The sequence below is a fragment of the Hypanus sabinus genome, chromosome 8, assembly GCF_030144855.1.
Source record: "Hypanus sabinus isolate sHypSab1 chromosome 8, sHypSab1.hap1, whole genome shotgun sequence".
Lineage (NCBI taxonomy): Eukaryota > Metazoa > Chordata > Chondrichthyes > Myliobatiformes > Dasyatidae > Hypanus > Hypanus sabinus.
The window spans coordinates 149,267,103-149,287,616 of NC_082713.1; the positions used below are offsets into that span (position 1 = coordinate 149,267,103).

The window sequence follows — 20,514 nt, forward strand, 5'->3', positions numbered from 1 at the left end:
TCAGCTTTTTGAGCACCATCTCCCCGGTAATAGTAATAACACTCACTTCTCTTCCCTCACAGCGTTCAACATCTGGCACACTGCTAGTGTCTTGCACAGTGAAGACTGTTGCGAAGTACTTATTTAGTTCATCTGTCATCTCCTTGTCCCCCATTATTATTTCTCTAGACTCATTTTCTAGTGGTCCTGTATCCATTCTCATCTCTCTATCTCTTTTAATTTTTACATATTTGATAAAGCTTGTATTATCTAATTTGATATTGTGTACTAGCTTCTTTCATATTTCATCTTTTCTCGCCTAATGATTTTTTTACTTGTTCTCAGTAGGTATTTAAAAGCCTCTCAGTCCTCTGCCTTTCCACTAATTTTTGCTTTGTTGTATGCCTTCTCTTGCTTTTACATTTGCTTTGACTTCGATTGTCAGCTATGGTTCTACTATTTTGCTATTTGAGTATTTCTTCATTTTTGAAATGTATCTATCTTTGCACCTTCCTCATTTTTTCCAGAAACTCGCGTCATTGCTGCTGTGCTGTCATCTGTATTAGCATCTCCTTCCAATTTACTTTGGCTAACTCCTCTCTCATACCACTGTAATTTCCTTTACTCCATTGAAATACTGCTGCATCAGACTTTACTTTCTCCCTATCAAATTTCAAGTTGAACTCAACCATATTGTGATCACTGCCTCCAAAAGATTCTTTTACCTTAAGCTCCCTAATTACCTTCAGTTCATGACATAACACCCAGTCCAGTATAGCTGATCCCCTAGTAGGCTCAGTGACAAACTGCTCTAAAAAGCCATCTCGTAGGCATTCAACAAACTCACTCTCTTGAGATCCATTTCCAACCTGATTTTCCCAATCAACCTGTATGTTAAAATCTCCCATGACTATCATAACATTACCCTTTTGAGATGCCTTCTCTATTTCCTATTGTAATCTGTGGTCTACATCCCAGCTACTGTTGGGAGTCCTGTATATAACAGCCATCAGGGTCCTTTAATCCTTGCAGTTTCTTAACTCAACCCACAAGGACTCAACATTTTCCAATCCTATGTCACATCTTTCCACTGATTTGATGCCATTCTTTACCAGCAGAGCCACACCACCCCCTCTGCCTACCTTCCTTTCCCTCCAATACAACATGTAACCTTGGACAATTAGCTCCCAACTACAACCATTCTTCATTCACCATTCAGTGATGACATTTTTCACTTAGTTTTAATAACCAGAACAGCATTTTAAGAGACTTGATGGGAAAATTACTAGACAGTCTGAAATGTTGTCCTTTTGTGTCTCTTAAAATACTCTATGTATTCACCTCTACCACTGTCACCGGCAGTGCATTCCATGCACCCACAACTTTCTGCATGAAAAACTTACCTGATATCCCCTCTGTATCTACTTCCAAGTACCTTAAAACTATGACCCCTCGTGTTAGCCGTTTCAGCCTTGGGGAAGAAGCCTCTGGCTATCCACACAATCAATGCCTCCCATCATCTTACACACCTCTATCAGGTCACCTGTCATCCTCCATTGCTCCAAGGAAAAAAGACTAAGTTCAATCAACCTATTCTCATAAGAGATACTCACCAGTGCAGGCAACATCCTTGTAAATTTCCTCTGCTGTCTCTGTCTCTATATATGGCTGTGGTACTTATTTGTATTGCATATTTGTCAACCTTTTCAGAGCAAGAAAGCTGCGAGTGGAGCGGCGAAGGATTTCCGGAGCGAAGGCATTTTACTACTCGGTGTAAAAGAGAGGCAAGACTGCGCAGGTGCGTGACGTCACCCAGTAGAGAGGGAAAGGTTTAAAAAGAAGACCGCTATATCCAGCGAGCAACGGAGTGAGAGGTAGCAGAGTGATAGGGCTTTGCTCAACAGGCTTAGGCGGTAACGAGGCGAGGTAGGTTTATCTGTGTTAATTGCAGAAAGGCAGTATATGTGTGAGGCCAGTTTTCTGTGCTCAGTGTTAGATGTGGGGGGTCCTGGAGTCTCCCAGCCTCCCGGACAGCCATACCTGCATCAGTTGTGTCGAGCTGCAGCTCCTAAGGGACCGAGTTAGGGAACCGGAGATGCAGCTCAATGACCTGCATCTGATCAGGGAGAGTGAAGAGGTGATAGAAAGGAGTTGTAGGCAGATGGTCACACTGGGACCACAGGAGACAGATAAGTGGGTCACAATCAGGAGAGGGAAGGGGAAGAGTCAGGTACTAAAGAGTACCCCCGTGGCTGTACCCCTTGACAATAAGTATTCCTGTTTGAGTACTGTTGGGGGGGACAGCCTACCTGGGGGAAGTGACAGTGGCCTTGCCTCTGGCACAGAGTCCAGCCCTGTGGCTCAGAAAGGTAGGGAAAAAAAGAGTAAGGCAGTAGTGATAGGTGTCTCTATAGTTAGGTGGTCAGACAGGCGATTCTGTGGACACATGAAAGAAACTCGGATGGTAGTTTGCCTCTCAGGTGCTGGGGTCCAGGATGTTTCAGATCGAGTTCATGGTATCCTGTGGTGGGAGGAAGAACAGCCAGAGGTTGTGGTACATATTGGTACCAATGACATAGGTAGGAAAAGGGAAGAGGTCTTGAAAACAGACTACAAGAAGTTAGGAAGGAAGTTGAGAAGCAGGACCGCAAAGCTAGTAATCTCGGGATTACTGCCTGTGCCACGTGACAGTGAGTATAGGAATAGAATGAGGTGGAGGATAAATGCATGGTTGAGGGATTGGAGCAGGGGGCAGGGATTCAGATTTCTGGATCATTGGGACCTCTTTTGGAGCAGGTGTGATCTGTACAAAAAGGATGAGTTGCACTTGAATCTCAGGGGGACCAATATCCTGGCAGGGAGGTTTGCTAAGGCTACTGGGGAGAGTTTAAACTAGAATTGTTTGGGGGGTGGGACCGGAACTGAAGAGACTGGGGACGAAGAGGTTGGCTCACAAATAGAGAAAGCTTGGAGACAGTGTGTGAGGGAGGATAGGCAGGTGATAGAGAAGGGACGCGCTCAGATGGATTGTTTGAGATGTGTCTATTTTAACGCAAGGAGGATTGTGAATAAAGCGGATGAGCTTAGAGCATGGATCAGTACTTGGGGATATGTTATGGTGGCCATTACAGAGACTTGGATGGCTCAGGAACAGGAATGGTTACTTCAGGTGCCGGGTTTTAGATGTTTCAGAAAAGACAGGGAGGGAGGCAAAAGAGATGGGGGCATGGCAATGTTGATCAGAGATAGCGTCAGGGCTGCAGAAAAGATGGATGTCATGGAGGGATTGTCTACAGAGTCTTTGTGAGTGGAGGTTAGGAACAGGAAGGGGTCAATATCTTTACTGGGTGTTTTTTGTAGGCTGCCCAAAAGTAACAGGGATATCGAGGAGCAGATCGGGAAACAGATCTTGGAAAGGTGTAATAATAGAGTTGTCGTGATGGGAGATTTTAATTTCCCAAATATTGATTGGCATCTCCCGAGAGCAAGGGGTTTAGATGGGGTGGAGTTTGTTAGGTGTGTTCAGGAAGGTTTCTTGACATAATATGTAGATAAGCCTACAAGAGGAGAGACTGCACTTGATTTGGTATTGGGAAATGAACCTGGTCGGGTGTCAGATCTCTCAGTGGGAGAGCATTTTGGAGATAGTGATAATAATTCTATCTCCTTTACAATAGCATTAGAGAGAGATAGGAACAGACAAGTTAGAAAAGTGGAATTATGAGGCTATCAGGCAGGAAATTGGAAGCTTAAATTGGGAACAGATGTTCTCAGGGAAAAGTATGGAAGAAATGTGACAAATGTTCAGGGTATATTTGTGTGGAGTTCTGCATAGGTACGTTCCAATGAGATGGAAGTTATGGTAGGGTGCAGGAACCATGGTGTACAAGGGTTCTAATAAATCTGGTCAAGAAAAAAAGAAAAGCTTATAAAAGGTTCAGAGAGCTAGGTAATGTTAGAGATCTAGAAGATTATAAGGCTAACAGGAAGGAGCTTAAGAAGGAAATTAGGAGAGCCAGAAAGGACCATGAGAAGGCCTTGGTGGGCAGGATTAAGGAAAACCCCAAGGCATTCTACAAGTATGTGAAGAGCAGGAGGAGGTGCAACGGCTAATGGACTGGTGCAAAGCCAACAACCCTGTCTCTGAATGTGAACAAAACAAAAGAGATGGTTGTTGACTTCAGGAGGGCACGGAGCAACCACTCCCCACTGAACATCGACGGCTCCTTGGTAGAGATCGTAAAGAGCCCCAAATTTCTTGGTGTTCACCTGGCGGAGAATCTCACCTGGTCTCTCAACACCAGCTCCATAGCAAAGAAAGTCCAGCAGCGTCTCTACTTTCTGTGAAGGCTGAGGGAAGTCCATCTCCCACCCCCATCCTCATCACATTCTACAGGGGTTGTATTGAGAGCATCCTGAGCAGCTGCATCACTGCCTGGTTTGGAAATTGCACCATCTCGGATCGCAAGACCCTGCAGCAGATAGTATGGTCAGCTGAGAAGATCATCGGGGTCTCTCTTCCCGCCGTTACAGACATTTACACTACATGCTGCATCTGCAAAGCGAACAGCATTATGAAGGAACCCACTCACCCCTCAAACAAACTCTTCTCCCTCCTGCCATCTGGGGAAAGGCACTGAAGCAGTAGGGCTCTCACGACTAGACTATGTAACAGTTTCTTCCCCTAAACTATCAGACTCCTCAATACCCAGAGCTTGGACTGACACCAACTTACTGCCCTCTATTGTGCCTGTTGTCTTGTTTATTATTTATTGTAATGCCTGCACTGTTTTGTGCACTTTATGCGGTCCTGGGTAGGTCTGTAGTCTAGTTTTTTTTCTGTGTTGTTTTTCATTTAGTTCAGTGTATTTTTTGTACTGTTTCATGTAGCACCATGGTCCTGGAAAACATTGTCTCGTTTTTACTGTGTACTGTACCAGCAGTGTTGGTCGAAATGACAATAAAAAGTGACTTGACTTGATTAAACATGAAAGAATAGGACCTATCAAGTGTGACCGTGGGAAAGTGTGTATGGAACCAGAGGATATAGCAGAGGTACTTAATGAATACTTCAGTATTCACTATGGAAAAGGATCTTGGTGATTGTAGTGATGACTTGCAACAGACTTAAAAGCTTGAGCTTGTAGTTATTAAGAAAGTGGATGTGCTGGAGCTTTTGGAAAGCATCAAGTTGGATGAGTCACCGGGACTGGATGAGATGTACCCCAGGCTTCTGTGGGAGGCGAAGGAGGAGATTGCTGAGCCTCTGGTGATGATCTTTGCATCATCAATGGGGATGGGAGAGGTTCCAGAGGATTGGAGAGTTGCTGATGTTGTTCCTTTATTCAAGAAAGGGAGTAGAGATAGCCCAGGAAATTATAGACCAGTGAGTCTTACCTCAGTGGTTGTTAAGTTGATGGAGAAGATCTTGAGAGGCAGGATTTATGAACATTTGGAGAGGTATAATATGATTAGGAGTAGTCAGCATGGCTTTGTCAAGGGCAGGTCGTGCCTTACGAGCCTGAATGAATTTTCTGAGGATGTGGCTAAACACATTGATGAAGGAAGAGCAGTAGTGTATGTTGATGTAGTGTATATGGATTTCAGCAAGGCATTTGATAAGGTACCCCATGCAAGGCTTACTGAGAAAGTAAGGAGGCATGGGATCCAAAGGGACATTGCGTTGTGGATCCAGAACTGGCTTGCCCACAGAAGACAAAGAGTGGTTGTAAACAGGTCATATTCTGCATGGAGGTCGGTGACCAGTGGTATGCCTCAGGGATCTGTACTGGGACTCTTACTCTTCGTGACTTTTATAAATGACCTAAATGAGGAAGTGGAAGGGTTGGTTTAGTAAATCTGATGATGACAGAAAGGTTGGAGGTGTTGTGGATAGTGTGGAGGGCTGTCAGAGGTTACAGCAGGACATTGATAGGATGCAAAACTGGGCTGAGAAGTGGCAGATAGAGCTCAACACAGATAAGTGTGAAGTGGTTCATTTTGGTAGGTCAAATATGATGGCAGTATATGGTATTAATGGTAAGACTCTTGGCAATGTGGAAAGTCAGAGGGATCTTGGGGTCCGAGTCCATAGGGCGCTCAAAGCAGCTGTGCAGGTTGACTCTGTGGTTAAGAAGGCATATGGTGTATTGACCTTCATCAATCATGGAATTGAATTTAGGAGCCAAGAGGCAATGTTGCAGCTATATAGGGCCCTGGTCAGACCCCACTTGGGAGTACTGTGCTCAGTTCTGGTCACCTCACTACAGGAAGGATGTGGAAACCATAGAAAGGGTGTAGAGGAGAGTTACAAGGATGTTCGCTGGCTTGAGGAGCATGCCTTATGAAAACAGGTTAAGTGAACTTGGCCTTTTTCCTTGGTGCGACAGAGGATGAGAGGTGACCTGATAGAGGTGAATCAGATCATGAGAAGCATTGATTGTGTGGACAGTCAGAGGCTTTTTCCCAGGGCTGAAATGGTTGCTACAAGAGGACACAGATTTAAGGTGCTGAGGAGTAGGTACAGTGGAGATGCCAGGAGTAAGTTTTTTACGTAGAGGGTGGTGAGCGCGTGGAATGGGCTGCCGGCAACGGTGGTGGAGGTGGATATGACGGTCTTTTAAGAGACTTTTGGATGGGTACATGGAGTTTAGAAAAATAGAGGACTATGGGTAAGCCTAGTAATTTCTTGGGTAGGGACATGTTTGGCACAACTGTGGGCCAAAGGGCCTGTATTGTGTTGTAGGTTTTCTATGTTTCTACCTCACAGTTCCACTGCTTTAGTAGTGCACTCAAGATACTGTTACCTATCCCTACATAGTCAGTACTTTTTTTCTATCTTGCCTTCATATTGCAGTATCATCTATGATCCAGCCTTGACTCTCTGCCCTTTTCCCATCCATAGCTGTTCCTCAAGCTCAAAGATAGTTTATGTGTGCTCTGGTTCTGTGAGTTGTGAAGGACTAATGAGGCTCTGATGGGAACTACAGACTCTTCCATGGATGAGGCAGGAATTTCTCATGGGATAAGGGAATGGATAGTTTTGTTAGGTGGTATTCTTTTTTTTTGCCAGTTTATGTGTACACCCAATACATGAACACAAGGTTCTCAGATACTAGTCTCCATCTTCAATGGTTGTGGGCTAGAATTCCTAAGAATCAGTGGTAATGCTGAGTATTTTGAAGAAGGCTTTGAGAATATGTGTGCTTGGTAATATCTTCCTGTTACAGAGCTTAGTATGGTATCTGTTTTGGGTCTCCATTGTGTGTCACACATGGGAACAATGTACCTTGGTTATCAGAGCTATGGGGATGAAATGTTGCAGCAAAGCTAGGGATGTCTGCTGGGACTTTATGCTTTTATTACCTTGATTATTCTGTTAGCAGGTTTGGAATATTGTTCAGAAACTGCAGGTTCCTGCAGTAGTTAGTCCTGGTCTCAGAAGCATATGGTACGGCAGAGAGACTGGTTGAAGATTCCTAACCTGAAATGCAGACTGTCCATTTCTCTCCATGGATTCTGCATGGCCTGCTTAATTATTACAGCTTTTTGTGTGTTGGTTTGGATTACAGCACCTGCAGTCTCTTGTATCTCTGGAGGACATTGCTGCTTGTTAGATCATAATTATTTTTTGGCAGATTCAAGGTTCTGATCTTTTTCTTATGGTGACCAAAGACTCTACTTGTATATTTAAAGTGATGATATATTTCCAATCAGGTTCTGACTTTTTGAGACAGGGCTTATTGTGAACCTTTTTATTGTTGGAGGGTAATGTTGTGCAGCATGGACAGTTTGGAAGAGAAACATTGTCTTGCAGCAGTTGAATGTAAGGACATTAACATGCTTCAATGAACATTAGCAATGGCTTGACAATTAGCCTCTGTGTGCAAGCAAGTGTAAGTATCTTCGGCATGTAGCATTTTGTCTACAGTGGTTAGGATAACCTTGGTTCTGGAGTGTAGTCTTTGTTGATTGAATGGTTTCCTGTTATTTCTGAACATTAGCTCTGCTCCAGGGAGAAGCTTGATGGAGTTCTATCAAATGATCTAGTGCTCTGCTGTCCTTGGAGAGGACTAAGAGCTGCCTTGCTGAGAAGACTAGAGACTCTGTTTTGAAGTGTTGAGGCAGATTGAAGCATTGAGGCGAATGTGGAGGAGGTCAGCGCCTCTCTCCATAGAGGCCACGGGTCGACGGGTTTGTAGCCAGGTCGGCAGTGCACCGGCCACTCTTCATGGAAGGACTGAGTTTGATTCTGATGGGAATGTTTTCAAAATTCTAAGATTTATCTTTTTATTGGACTGTAGTTTATATGGTTCTCCGTCAGTTTTCTGTGTTTTCTTTCTTGTTGCTAATTGCATGGATTGGGGTTCCGAGTGGGTGATATGGTAGTTTTTGTGAGAGTGAGGTGTTGGGGATTTGCAGTTTGATATTCTTGTTGGTTTTTCTGTGTGGCGATTTGTGTACTAGAGTAGGGGTTGGGGGTTTGATGTTATTGTCGCTGTTTTTTTGCAAGGGAGGAGGTTTGGGTTTTTTGATGTTCCAGCTGTCGTTCTCCATGTAGCCGATTTGTTAGCTTTTGTGTGAGAAAGGGGGTGGGGGTTTGGGGTTTGCGAGTTTTCTCTCTTTTTACCTTTTCATGTGGTGAGGGGGTTGATGTCTTTCAATGATTCCCATGGCTTTTTTTCTATATTTCATGGCAATCTGGAGAAGACAAATATCAGAGTTGTTTCTACATGAATACTTTGACAATAAAATGAACCTTCGAATATTTTGAATGCCATCTACTCTCAAGGTCTTGTTCTTCCAGTTGCAATGTGGCTGTCTTGATGGAATAAGTTACTGTAGAATAGAGTCAATGCTGGTTGCCATTCAGTCGGACTTTGGAAAGTTCCTCCCAATGAGTGTGGGCTGTTTCTCTGTTCTTGGTTCTTAGTGAAGTCTTGAGTGAGCTGGTAATGGTGGTAATGAATTTTTAGACTTGTGGTGGAATGTCTTTTAAATTTTGTTCTGGATGGTATTGAGCTTCTTGAGTGCTGCTGAGGCTGCACTCTGTGCAAGTAGATCATATTCCGTCACACAGCTTGTGGAGGTTGGTAGCCTTTTGGGGATTTAAGTGAGTCATTCAGTGCAGGATACTGAAATTCCGACCTGCTTTGCAGCTTCAGTATTTATAGAACTGGTCTAGGTGCACTTCTAGTGCATGGTGTTGATGGTGGGAGCATAGCAATGATAGAGCTGAGGGTAGGTGATCAGGCTATTCAGTTAGAAGCGATTAACTGAATTCTGCAAATGCTGGAATTCCAAAGCAATGCACACAAAATGCTGGAGGAGCTCAGCAGGTCGGGCAGCATCTATGGAAATGAATAGATAGTTGGGGTTTTGGGCTGAGACCTTTTTTCAGGAGTGAGAAAGAAGGGGGAAGAAGCAAGATTAAAAAGATGAGGGGGAAGGAAAAGAGGCTAGCTAGAAGGTGGTAGGTGATGCCGGGTAGGTGGGAAGGTCAAGGGCTGGAGAAGAAGGAATCTGATAGGAGAGGAGAGTGGACCATAGGAGAAAGGGAAGGAGGAGGGGACCCGTGGGAAGCAATAGACAAGTGAGAAGAAGTAAAAATCCAGAGTGGGAATAGGGGAAGTGGGGGTGGGGGGGAGAGTATTTGTTTTCTGGAAGGAGAAATTAATATTCATGTAACTAGGTTGGAGGATACCCAGATCAAATATACAGTGTTCCTTCTCTGAGGGTGGCCTCAGCTTGGCACAAGAGGAGGCCATGGACCAACACATCGGAATGGGAATCAGAATTAAAATGTTTGGCTACCGGGAAGTCCCGCTTGTGGTGAATGGTGCTGAGGTACATGATGAAACGGTCCCCCAATTTACGACGGGTCTCACCTATGTAGAGGAAGCACAACAGGTCTTTCCAATATGATTTTTGCCTGATGTGAGTTGTTTTACTTGCCAGTTCCCAGCCAGTCCCTGAATGTTGTTTAAGTCTTACTCCACATTTTCGGAGGAGATGTGAATGAGATTGAACGTTGTGCAGTTATCGGATTTCCTTACATTTGAACATAGGATAAAAGGAAATTCTTTGAGGAAGCAACTGAAGACTTCTGGGTTTGGTACACTGCCTGATGAATGAATTTTCTATGTTCTGAAGATGAGTAATTGATCCACTCCCACTTTCCCAAGTTCTGACTACAGCAGTGGCAAATTTTCCATTGATTTCAGTGTTTTGAGAGCTCCTTGAATCCACATTGATGACATGATGACTTGACTGTCATTACAGCTCTTTTGATCTGAGGTTGTGATAGGGTTTAGAACTGAGTGGTCCTGGTAACATTCAGCCTGGTGAGTAGGCTATTGGTGGCATTGTCAGGGACATGGCTTGTCTGGAAAGGTAACTTGTTGTAGACCTCAAATCTTCTGCATGGTTTGTCTATTGACCTTTACCCCAATGACAACTGCGGGAGGTACACTGGGAAACCACTACTGCATTTTAACATTCACCCACCACACATCAAATTGTGCGCCATCCTGATTTGGAATGTATTATTCTTGTGTTGTCTAAATTCTGAAGCTTCCAATATGGGAAATCTTCATCAGGAAAATGCAGCACTTCAAATTAGCAGCTCATTATTGCCATCAAGAGAAGGGCAATGAAGTTTCAGCAGTAAATGATGACCTACCTTTCATAAATGAAATTATAGAGCAGTTCTGATGGGTTGACTGACAATTTACAAGTCAAACTATTGTACTGAATAGACTGATGCTTTTTATTGAATGGAAGTTTGCTTTTAATTTATGATCAAGAAGTGCTCAGAGCTTTTGCTGTAGCCAGTGATTTGTAGTATTAGCGTGGCTCATGGTATTCTGGTAAAAATGGCTACAACTGCCTCAACATTATATTTGGCATTCCTATGCTGGTCAGCTAGACTCCATTATTAGAGAGGATAGGATTGTTCTTGGAGTCACTTTCTCTCATTATCTGTTTGGTTGTTCATATTCCTGTTGTAATGTTTGGGGTAGTGCACTTAAAAGAATGTAGCACAGCCAAAGTAACATGGATTTTATTTTTGTTTAGAAATATGTTTATAGAAATTAAACACAAAAGAAAATCTGCAGGTGCTGGAAATCTAAGCAACATACACAAAATGCCAGAGGAACTCAGTAGGTCAGGCAGCGTCTATGGAAAAGAGTACAGTTGACGTTTCGGGCCGAGAAGTCCTGGTGAAGAGTTTCAGCCCAAAACATCAACTCTACTGTTTTACATAGTTGCTGCCTGACCTGCTGAGTTCCTCCAGCATTTTGTGTGTGTTGCTATATTAAAAGTGCATTTTAATTGTTCTTGATGTTTTAATTTGTTCTGATTTATTCCTTTTGGATTGATTAATTTGATGTTGGGTGAAAATGAATAATGAAGTATTTGTTCAAGTTAAAAAATACTTCAGGCCTGCAGCTGTTTCAAAGATATTGTCAATGAAACATTAGGAATTGAGAATTTTTAACTAACATTTTAATAGGTATTGCTTATATGAAAAATTGAATTAATTTGTTCTTATTATTATACTGTAATAAACTAAAGTAGTTGACCATTTTACCTGTGAAATTAGACCAAACCCTTAGAATACATAGTACAATGTGTATCTTATTTTTAAAAAAAAACAGTAAATGTTTTCTAAATTTTCTTTTTGTGGTATATTACTGTTATAAATGTGTGATGTTTTGTTTATTGTAGGTGCATGTTGAAGGATGGACGATGATGATTTTGGAGGATTTGAGGTATGTGTTTAAAATGTGTGGTTTCAGATTCTGCAGTTTTTCTTATACTCAGTATTGGGCATATACTTTCATAATGATGGGTGGTACATTGTGGTAGAGTACTGTGGTTTGGTTTTGGAATTGGGTTTTAAATTTGATTTGGAAAGATAGGAATAGGCTTAAGGCCATGAGGTTTTAAATATTATTTATTTGTTTTATTTAGTGAGACAGCATGGAGTAGGCTATTCCGACCCCTCAAACCACGTTGCCCCAACAACCCCTGACAAACCTGATTAACCCTAACCTAATCATGGGACAATTTACAGTGACCAATTAGCCTACCTGTTACGTCTTTGGACTGTGGGATGAAACCAGAGAAAACCCACATGTTCCACAGGGTGGGTATACAGAGACTTCTTACTGAACGGCACCGGAATTGAACTCCAGACTCCAGAACGCCCCAAGCTGTACTAGGGTCGTGCTAACCACAATGCTACCATGGTGCCCGTAATTTGGCATACAGATTGCAGTTTCTAGAAAAAACTTAAAACATTTGTTAGAAAGGACCTCTTTTTTGGCTATATTACAAGATCAGGTGAATGGTAATTTCTTAGCGAGTGATTGTAAAGGGAGTCAAACGTTTTTTTTCTTTTCCTGTTTCTAATATTTAAGGAAGCTACTGAGTATTGCATGACGTGCTTTTTATTTGGTCTTCATGTGATTGTTTTTTCTTTGCCTATCAAAGGAGACTCGAAATAGGAAATGGAACCAATTTCCCTTTATTGAATACTGTTAGCATTAGTGCATAACAATTCAAAAGGAACACTGTTTAAGCTCTTTCTTCTTTTGCTGCAGTGATGTCATTATATCCCATTCTTTAGTGTGCTGTTCTGGACTTTTTTTCTTCTTTGCAAATATTAGATACCTCTGAATCCGCTCAGGTAAATTTCTACCTTTTTAGATAATTTTAGTGTGGCTTATATAGAAAGGCAATGAGCTGAAACTGCCCAAATTAATTTATAGAGAGAAGAACCCTTCATTTGTTTAGTGTGGTCTGGATACTAATCCAGGTCCCAAGAAAGAAAGGAGAATGTGCCAAAATATACAGACTATTTAAAAGAAAAGTACTCCTTTTCATTCAACCCCTTATGTGTATTGTAGGGGCCCTTGTTGGAACGTTGACTTGGAACAACATTTTCTGTAGTATCTTTCACAGAGCCTCATGTAACAGTACCAGCACCTGGGCAATTGAGTTGAACCTTCTGGCATCCACTGTGCATTTAATTTACTTGCTGAAGGCTCAAAACAAGCCTAACAGCTTTTGTGAGCATGTATAAATCAGCTCACTTGTTTAGTCCTAGAGTCTATTCTCTCCTTATGTGATGGGACCTGCCATTTGAATAATTTGTTCAGATTGGATTCACATTATGTACTAATGATGACTAAGAAGAAAAAGTAATTTCTTTCTAATAGATGCAAGCATTAGCTTTTCAGCTTGCTCCATGGGGTAGGATCTGCATTTTTTTCCTCCTTTCCCTCCTCTTTGATCTGAGAGCTGCTTAATTGTTTAGGCCAAACCACCTTACACCCATTAACAATGAAGAGGCCACTGATTGTAACTTGTAGTCTGACTGGCTTTTATGTATGGCCCAATGCACATTTCATAATACCATATTTTTTAATTTTTGCTTTAAAAGTACTGTAAAATATTACTATTGACGTGTAAGACTGAGGTTTCTTTCGGTGTTTTTTTAATTTGGTGTTCATTTCTTGGGATAATAAGATGTGTTCCTAGTAGCTGCATGGAAGGCAGTTTGGAAGCTAGTTTTTCATTTGGGGTTGGAGGGGCGGTAAATTTCTTTCATAATGAGTAACTCTGTTCCAAGATGTAACATCCCATCAAGATATGACTTCAGAACATTTGTATGCCTAACTGTATTCAGATGGATATTTATAAAATAGGTTCCAAGTCAGCCCCAAGCTTGCTTCAACCAACACTTTCTCATCTTTCATTTGGATTTGCCTTTTTATTCTGAACAAATTCTGATGACTCTTCATTCTTTTATTAAATATATTTAGGAAATAAGTTAGTACTGCCAAATTAAACTGTGCTTTTTTTCCTAAAAAAAATAAATGCTCAGGCAGCAGAGAACTTTGAAGATGGTGAAATGGGAACACAGTCAGTCTCCCCAGCCATTCCTTGGGCAGCATTTTCTGCAGGTAAATAAAACCCATTGATCGATTAGCTCTGGTCTCTCTGATGTGTAAACCTGTTTTTAATAGAATTTTCTTGGAAAATAAAAGCTGAGTTTCTTGTAAAAGCATTTATGTGAAAGAAGGGTTCATTAGATTAAGTGAGTAATCTATCAAATGTATGTAATTATTGCTCAAGTATTCTCTGTTTTATTAGCATGTGTTTTGCTTCCTGGTATTGCCTCCTGGTGATTGTGAACTTTGAAAATGCCTCAATCAGTTTTAAGCTGCCAGTGATAGGCCAAGTGGTTCGGTATATTCAGATTTGAAGTAATTCTCAATTGTGCTGACTGAAGACATGATAGTTTCTGGTTTCGTCATAAAATACAGTCTCACAGGTGATAAACAAAAGCAGAATTACAAAAGCAGTGTTACTTTTCATTTTGTCATTCAGTTGCTGCCACCTCCTTCCAACACTCGCCATTCACTTATATGTGTATAATTTCATATTGTCAGTGGATAAATAATTGGTAAGATGCTGATGATAACTTGCTCCAGAGAAGATATTAATTCTTGAGGAATCATATTTGGGAAACACTGCTGTTATCCCTTCCATTACTTTGTATCGATGGAGACGTATTAATGAGAAGACTGGCAGAAATGGAAGACCCTTGCGGAGCCCCCATGTATCACCTAGGCACTAAGGGTTCAGACGATGACGAATGATGGCGATGCAAGTGACATCATGAGACAACTGAATCTATTTCTTTCCCACGTTGTGATGTATTTTCAATTTCCACTGTACTGAAACCTGCTGTAAGTACGTGACTTTACTTTTATTGTCACCAAACAATTGATATTAGAGCGTAAATCATCACAGTGATATTTGATTCTGTGCTTCGCGCTCCCTGAAGTACAAATCGAAGTAATATAATAAAAATTTAAATTATAAATCATAATTAGAAAATAGAAAAGGGAAAGTAAGGTATTGCAAGTCAGGTCCGGATATTTGGAAGGTATGGCCTAGATCCGGGTCAGGATCCGTTCAGCAGTCTTATCACAGTTGGAAAGAAGCTGTTCCCAAATCTGGCCGTACGAATCTTCAAACTCCTGAACCTTCTCCCAGAGGGAAGAGGGACAAAATGTGTGGCTGGGTGGATCTTGTCCTTGATTATCCTGGCAGCACTGCTCCGACGGCGTGCGGTGTAAAGTGAGTCCAAGGATGAAGGATTGGTTTGTGTGATGTGCTGGGCTATGTTCATGATCTTCTGCAGCTTCTTCCAGTCTTGGTCAGGACAACTTCCATACCAGGTTGAGATGCACCCTAGAAGAATGCTTTCTATGGTGCACCTATAAAAATTATTGAGGGTTTTAGGGGACAGGCCAAATTTCTTTAGCTTTCTCAGGAAGTAAAGCGCTGGTGGTCCTTCTTGGCAGTGGACTCTGCGTGGTTAGACCAAGTTGGGTCATTTGTGATATTCACCCCGAGGAACTTAAAGCTTTTGACCTGTTCCACCTGTGCACCACTGATGTAGATGGGGTCATGTGGTCCGCTACTCCTTCTGAAGTCAACAACCAGTTTCTTCGTCTTGCTGACGTTGAGGGATAGGTTATTGTCTTCGCACCATGCCACCAGGTTCTTAATTTCCTCTCTGTACTCAGACTCATCATTACCCAAGATGCGGCCTACAATTGTGGTGTCATCAGCAAACTTATATATTGAGTTCAATGGAAACTTGGCTACACAATCATGGGTGTACAGTGAGTACAGCAGGGGGCTGAGTACACAGCCTTGTGGGGCACCGGTGCTCCGAGTGATTGTAGAGGAGAGCTTGTCTCCTATTTTTACAGCCTGGGTCCTGTGTGTGAGGAAGTTGAAGATCCTGCTGCAGATCTGAGTGCTAAGACCCAGGTTCCGGAGCTTAGGAATCAGTTTATTTGGAATGATGGTATTAAAGGCAGAACTGTAGTCAATGAAAAGGAGCCTTACATATGTGTCTTTATTCTCCAGGTGTTCTAAGGAGGAATGTGGTGCCGGAGAGATGGCATCTGCCGTTGACCTGTTGCTCCGGTAGGCGAATTTCAAAGCGTCAAGGTTGACCGGTAGGTTATGGTTGATGTGTGCCATAACCAATCGCTCGAAGCACTTCGTAGCAATTGATGTCAGAGCCACAGGTCAATAGTCATTCAGGCATGTCACCTTGCTTTTCTTCGGCACCGGGATTATCATTGCCTTCTTAAAACACGAGGGGATCTTAGACTGAAGCAGTAAACAGTTGAAGATGTCAGCAAACACTCCAGCTAGCTCGCTTGCACAGACCCGGAGAACCCGTCCCGCGATGCCATCTGGGCCCATCGCCTTCCTTGGATTTATCTTCAGGAAAGCTCTTCTAATGTCTTCCTTGGTTGCGATGAATCTTGATGCCACCAGTTCCAGTCCATCCGGAGTGGGCGGGACACTCCTCTTCTGTTTGAATCTTGTGTAGAATACATTATGTTAGTCAGGAAGAGAAGCGTTACAGTTATTGATATTCTCAGCCTTTCCTTTGCGCCCAGTGATCTCATTTAGACCCTGCCGTAGTCTACTGCCATCCCTCTGGTTAGCCTGGGCTTCCAACTTGGCTCGATATTGCCTCTTGGCGCCCTTAATGGCTTTCCGGAGTTCATGTCTGGATTCCATGTAGCGACTAGAATCCCCGGACCTAAAAGCCACAGCTCTGGCCTTCAAAAGGGACTTGACCTCATAATTCATCCAAGGTGAAAGTAACTTTTGAGTTTGGTCACAGAAATGAAAACTTTCTATAATGAATGGCATGACCTAATGCAGAACATAATGAAAGGCAGATCTGCTTTTTTGTGTATCTCGGTGGTTCCAATGAGTTGTGAAGTTGTATTGAAAGCAGCAAATAGTTTTGGTGATGAGAGAAATGAGTTCACAAAATTCAAGTTCAAAGAAATTTTTTTTATCGAAGTACGTATACCATATACAATCTTGAGATTTATTTTCTCAGAGGAAAACAAAGTAACACAATGGAATCCACAGAATATCACACTCAACAAAGATTGATAAACATCCAATGTGCAGAAGAGGACAAGTTGGGCAAATAATAAGAGAAACAAATAGTACACAGGAGATGAGCAGCAGATTTCCCAAAAGTGAGTCCACAGCAGCGGAGTCAGTTCAGCGCTGAGCTGAGTGAAGCTGGTCCAGGCTTTAGGACAACAATCACTCCCGAAGCTGGTGGCTTCAGAGCCGAAACTCCTGTAACTCTTAAAGGAAAATTGCAGGTTGTGGATTGCAGAGATCAGAGTTTAGAAGATGTACTGTATATCTAATAGAATATCTAGTAGTTTTGTGAGTGACCTGCAAAACATAGCTGTATACAATATTGACTCTTTCCTTAGGATTAAAAATTATTATTTTAAAGAAAAGAATTACAAATTGTTTGGAAATTTCCAATGTTATGGGTGTGATTGACCCTGTTGATAAGAAAGACAGTAGTTACTCTTGGTGTTTGAAGACCTGTTCCTGGCAGCTAAGTGTCCCTGGTGATGTAAATTACAAGGTAAGTTAAGGTATCTTAACTTTATAATCCATCAGTTGACTGAGAATTATGGCTGAGGTGAGCACTAGAAGATTCACAGATGTGAATTCATGGTTCAGTTATGTGAATTAGTAAGGATTAGTTTGGTTATATATAGTTCTTAGTCATGTTTTATGTAAAAGAGCAATCTATCCACTTCTATGTCTCAAGAAGCATTTATAGCTGTATGATAGTTCAAGATGAAAATAATGAAGAATATTGCAATGAGTGTTGTTGATACTGTGGGCTGAAATAGTTATTATTGGAGTAATTTCAGATATTACTGAGGGAATACTTATTTTCAGTATGAGCAATTTTATGCTGACTTTGTATCATTTAAAAGTACAGGTATCATGCAATCTTGGCATTGGATTTCTTTTTAAGTAACAATATATGCCAAAAGTTAACTTGTACAAACAATGAACAGGATATTTTGATCAAGTATCAGCAATATTGAATTCAAATGAAAAGTGCCCCAGGGTTGCATGTGGTCTGTTCAGATTTATAGAACATGTGGATCTTTTGCAGTTGATTTGAATCGCTTATGGGGAAAATGAGCATGGATTTTGAAGAGAGATATTCATTCCGAAGTTAGCACCTGTGTATGTTTGAGGCTTGGCTAGGATTTGAGATATTGTGTAGGGAAGCATAAGTAGATATATTTCTATAATGTTAATTTGCTAGTTTTTATTTAAAAATGAATTGTGAATACCATGTATACTATTTAATAATATAAGAACCCTTGATTACATTTTGGTTCAGTGGCTTGCCACAACATACTCTTTATGACCTATTGAGTCCTGTTCTATTTGATTATCTATTTTTAAAAGGATACCAGACACGTTAATAAATGATGTTTGTACTCCTGTGTAAAATGATCTTTTCATGTTAATTGTTCACTGCTGGCATAGCCTTAATATTGTTATACATGTTGAAAGACTATAACAAAGTGGTCAGGTCCCATGTTAAGCAGTATGTTGAAATAGCAATAGAGTTCGGAGGAAAGGGGAATGTGTGCAGAATCCTAGTATGATTTTATATGCTCCACAGGGATTCTGAATGAGGCATCAAACTAGTTTCCCTTACTCCATATTCTTCATTAATCTGCAGGGCTTAGCTCCAAGGTGCATCCATTACAAGGCGGCCTCAGAAAGTATGGAAATTTATGATGAATATTGCAGTTCCATTGGTTCTTCACTCAACCTTACAACATCTGGCCAGCAGCAATGCAGACATCAGGATGCTCTTTAGCGACTACAGCTTGACATTCAATACTACCAGCCTTCAAAACTAATCAATAAGCTTCAAGACCTCTGCCTCAAAACTTCCTTTTGCAGTTGGATTCTCAATTTTCTCACTTGTAGACTTCAGTCCGTTTGGATTGGCAATAACACCTCCACAGTCTCCACCGGCACAGATGAACCAAAAGACTGTGTGCTTAGCTCCCTGCTCTGTTTGCTTTACATTTATGACTGTGTGGCTAAGCACAGCTTCAATGCCATATTTAAGTTTGCTGATGACATCGCTGTTGTTGGCTGAATCAAAGGTGGCGACAAATCAGCATATAGGAGGGAAAATCTCACTGAGTGTTGCCACAACAACAATCTCCCACTCAGTGTCAACAAGACCAAGGAGCTGATTATGGAAAACTGGAAGAATGCAAGGCAGCTCATCTACTTCCTTAGAAGTTTGCAAAGATTTGAGTTGACATCTAAAACTTGGACAAACTGCTATAGATGAGTGATGGAGACTGGCTGCATCAGAGCCTGGTATAGAAATGCCAAAGACATTGACTGGAAAATCCTGAACAAAGCAGGGGATATGGCCCAGTCCATCAATGGGTAAAGTCCTCCCCACCGTTCAGTACATCTACATGGACCTTTGTCACAGGAAAGCAGAATCCACCATCAGGCTCTTGAATCAGAGGGGATAACTTCACTTGCCCCAATGCTCACCTGCTCCCACAATCTATGGACTCACTTTCAAAGACTCTTCATCTCATGTTCTTGATATTTATTGCTTATTTATTATTATTATTATTATTATCATCATCTTGTATTTGCATAGTTTGTTGTCTTTTGCACATTGGTTGTCTGCCCTGTTGATGTGGTCTTTCATTGATTCTATTATGGTTATTGGATTTATTGAGTATATCCACTAGAAAATTAATCTCAGTGTTGTATGTGGTGGCATCTATGCATTTTGATAATGAATTTGCTTTGAACTCTTTTGAACTGTACTGTTACATAGAGGAGAAATCTGACTAGCAATATCTGGAGTTTGTGAATGAAGTTGAAAGTAAAATACAGATGTTAGTGATAGCCTTCTACACAGAGTATACAATAAAACTACTGGATAATGTAAAGGTTATTGCATTCAGCTACAGCAATTTTGCATTTGGATACTAATTTTTCCAAGAGGTTTTAAGAAAAGTCTTGGGTAGCTTGATTCCTTTGATAACAGTGCTTCCTGTCTTAGGATGAATGACTTAAAACTGTGATTATCTTTGTGATTTACAGTTCCACCATGTTTGATGCACCTTCTCTCTGCAACCTCCTCTCACCCTTGAATGCTCAGTTGATTTGGTTGTGCATTTGACATTCTTTCACTGATCTCTGGAGGCAGACACTTCAGCTCCTTCAGTGTTTTGCTGTCTGATATTTGTCGGGCAAGATGTTCTATAGTATGATTTGTTTGGGGATGACTGGGTATTATTTTAACATGCTGCGCATTATGTGTTTAGAATAGTCCATTAGAAGTCTTGCTTTCTTAAATATGCACACACAACTTGGGAGTCCAAACTATGCACAGTGTGCATCCATTTCTGCACTATCTCCAATTTTGGTGGCAGCAATCCATTGATGGATCTGCCAGGAATGCTAGATGGTTATAGAGGTGACCACCATGTTTTCAGGCTGATGGTAAATTTTGCCATTCCAGTTGAGTGGTTGGGGCAGGAATTCATGGTTGCTGCTCCATGAATAATGAACATCTTTTCCAAAAAA

The 20,514-nt window shown here is 41.5% G+C and overlaps 1 protein-coding gene across 6 annotated transcripts in view; it reads left to right on the forward strand.

The window, feature by feature from the left end:
• Nucleotides 1–20,514, forward strand: part of LOC132398583 (coiled-coil domain-containing protein 91-like) — a 179,804-nt gene that overhangs the window by 18,809 nt on the left and 140,481 nt on the right. For 4 of the 6 annotated variants that reach the window (XM_059978232.1, XM_059978227.1, XM_059978231.1 and 1 more), the window contains exons 2-4: nt 1,690–1,777; nt 11,710–11,753; nt 13,874–13,952. In XM_059978232.1, the coding sequence (XP_059834215.1) occupies nt 11,731–11,753; nt 13,874–13,952 (102 nt within the window). In that variant the 5' untranslated portion in view covers nt 1,690–1,777; nt 11,710–11,730. The remainder of the gene's footprint in view (nt 1–1,689; nt 1,778–11,709; nt 11,754–13,873; nt 13,953–20,514) is intronic. The other 2 variants (XM_059978233.1, XM_059978229.1) reach the window with 1 other exon arrangement.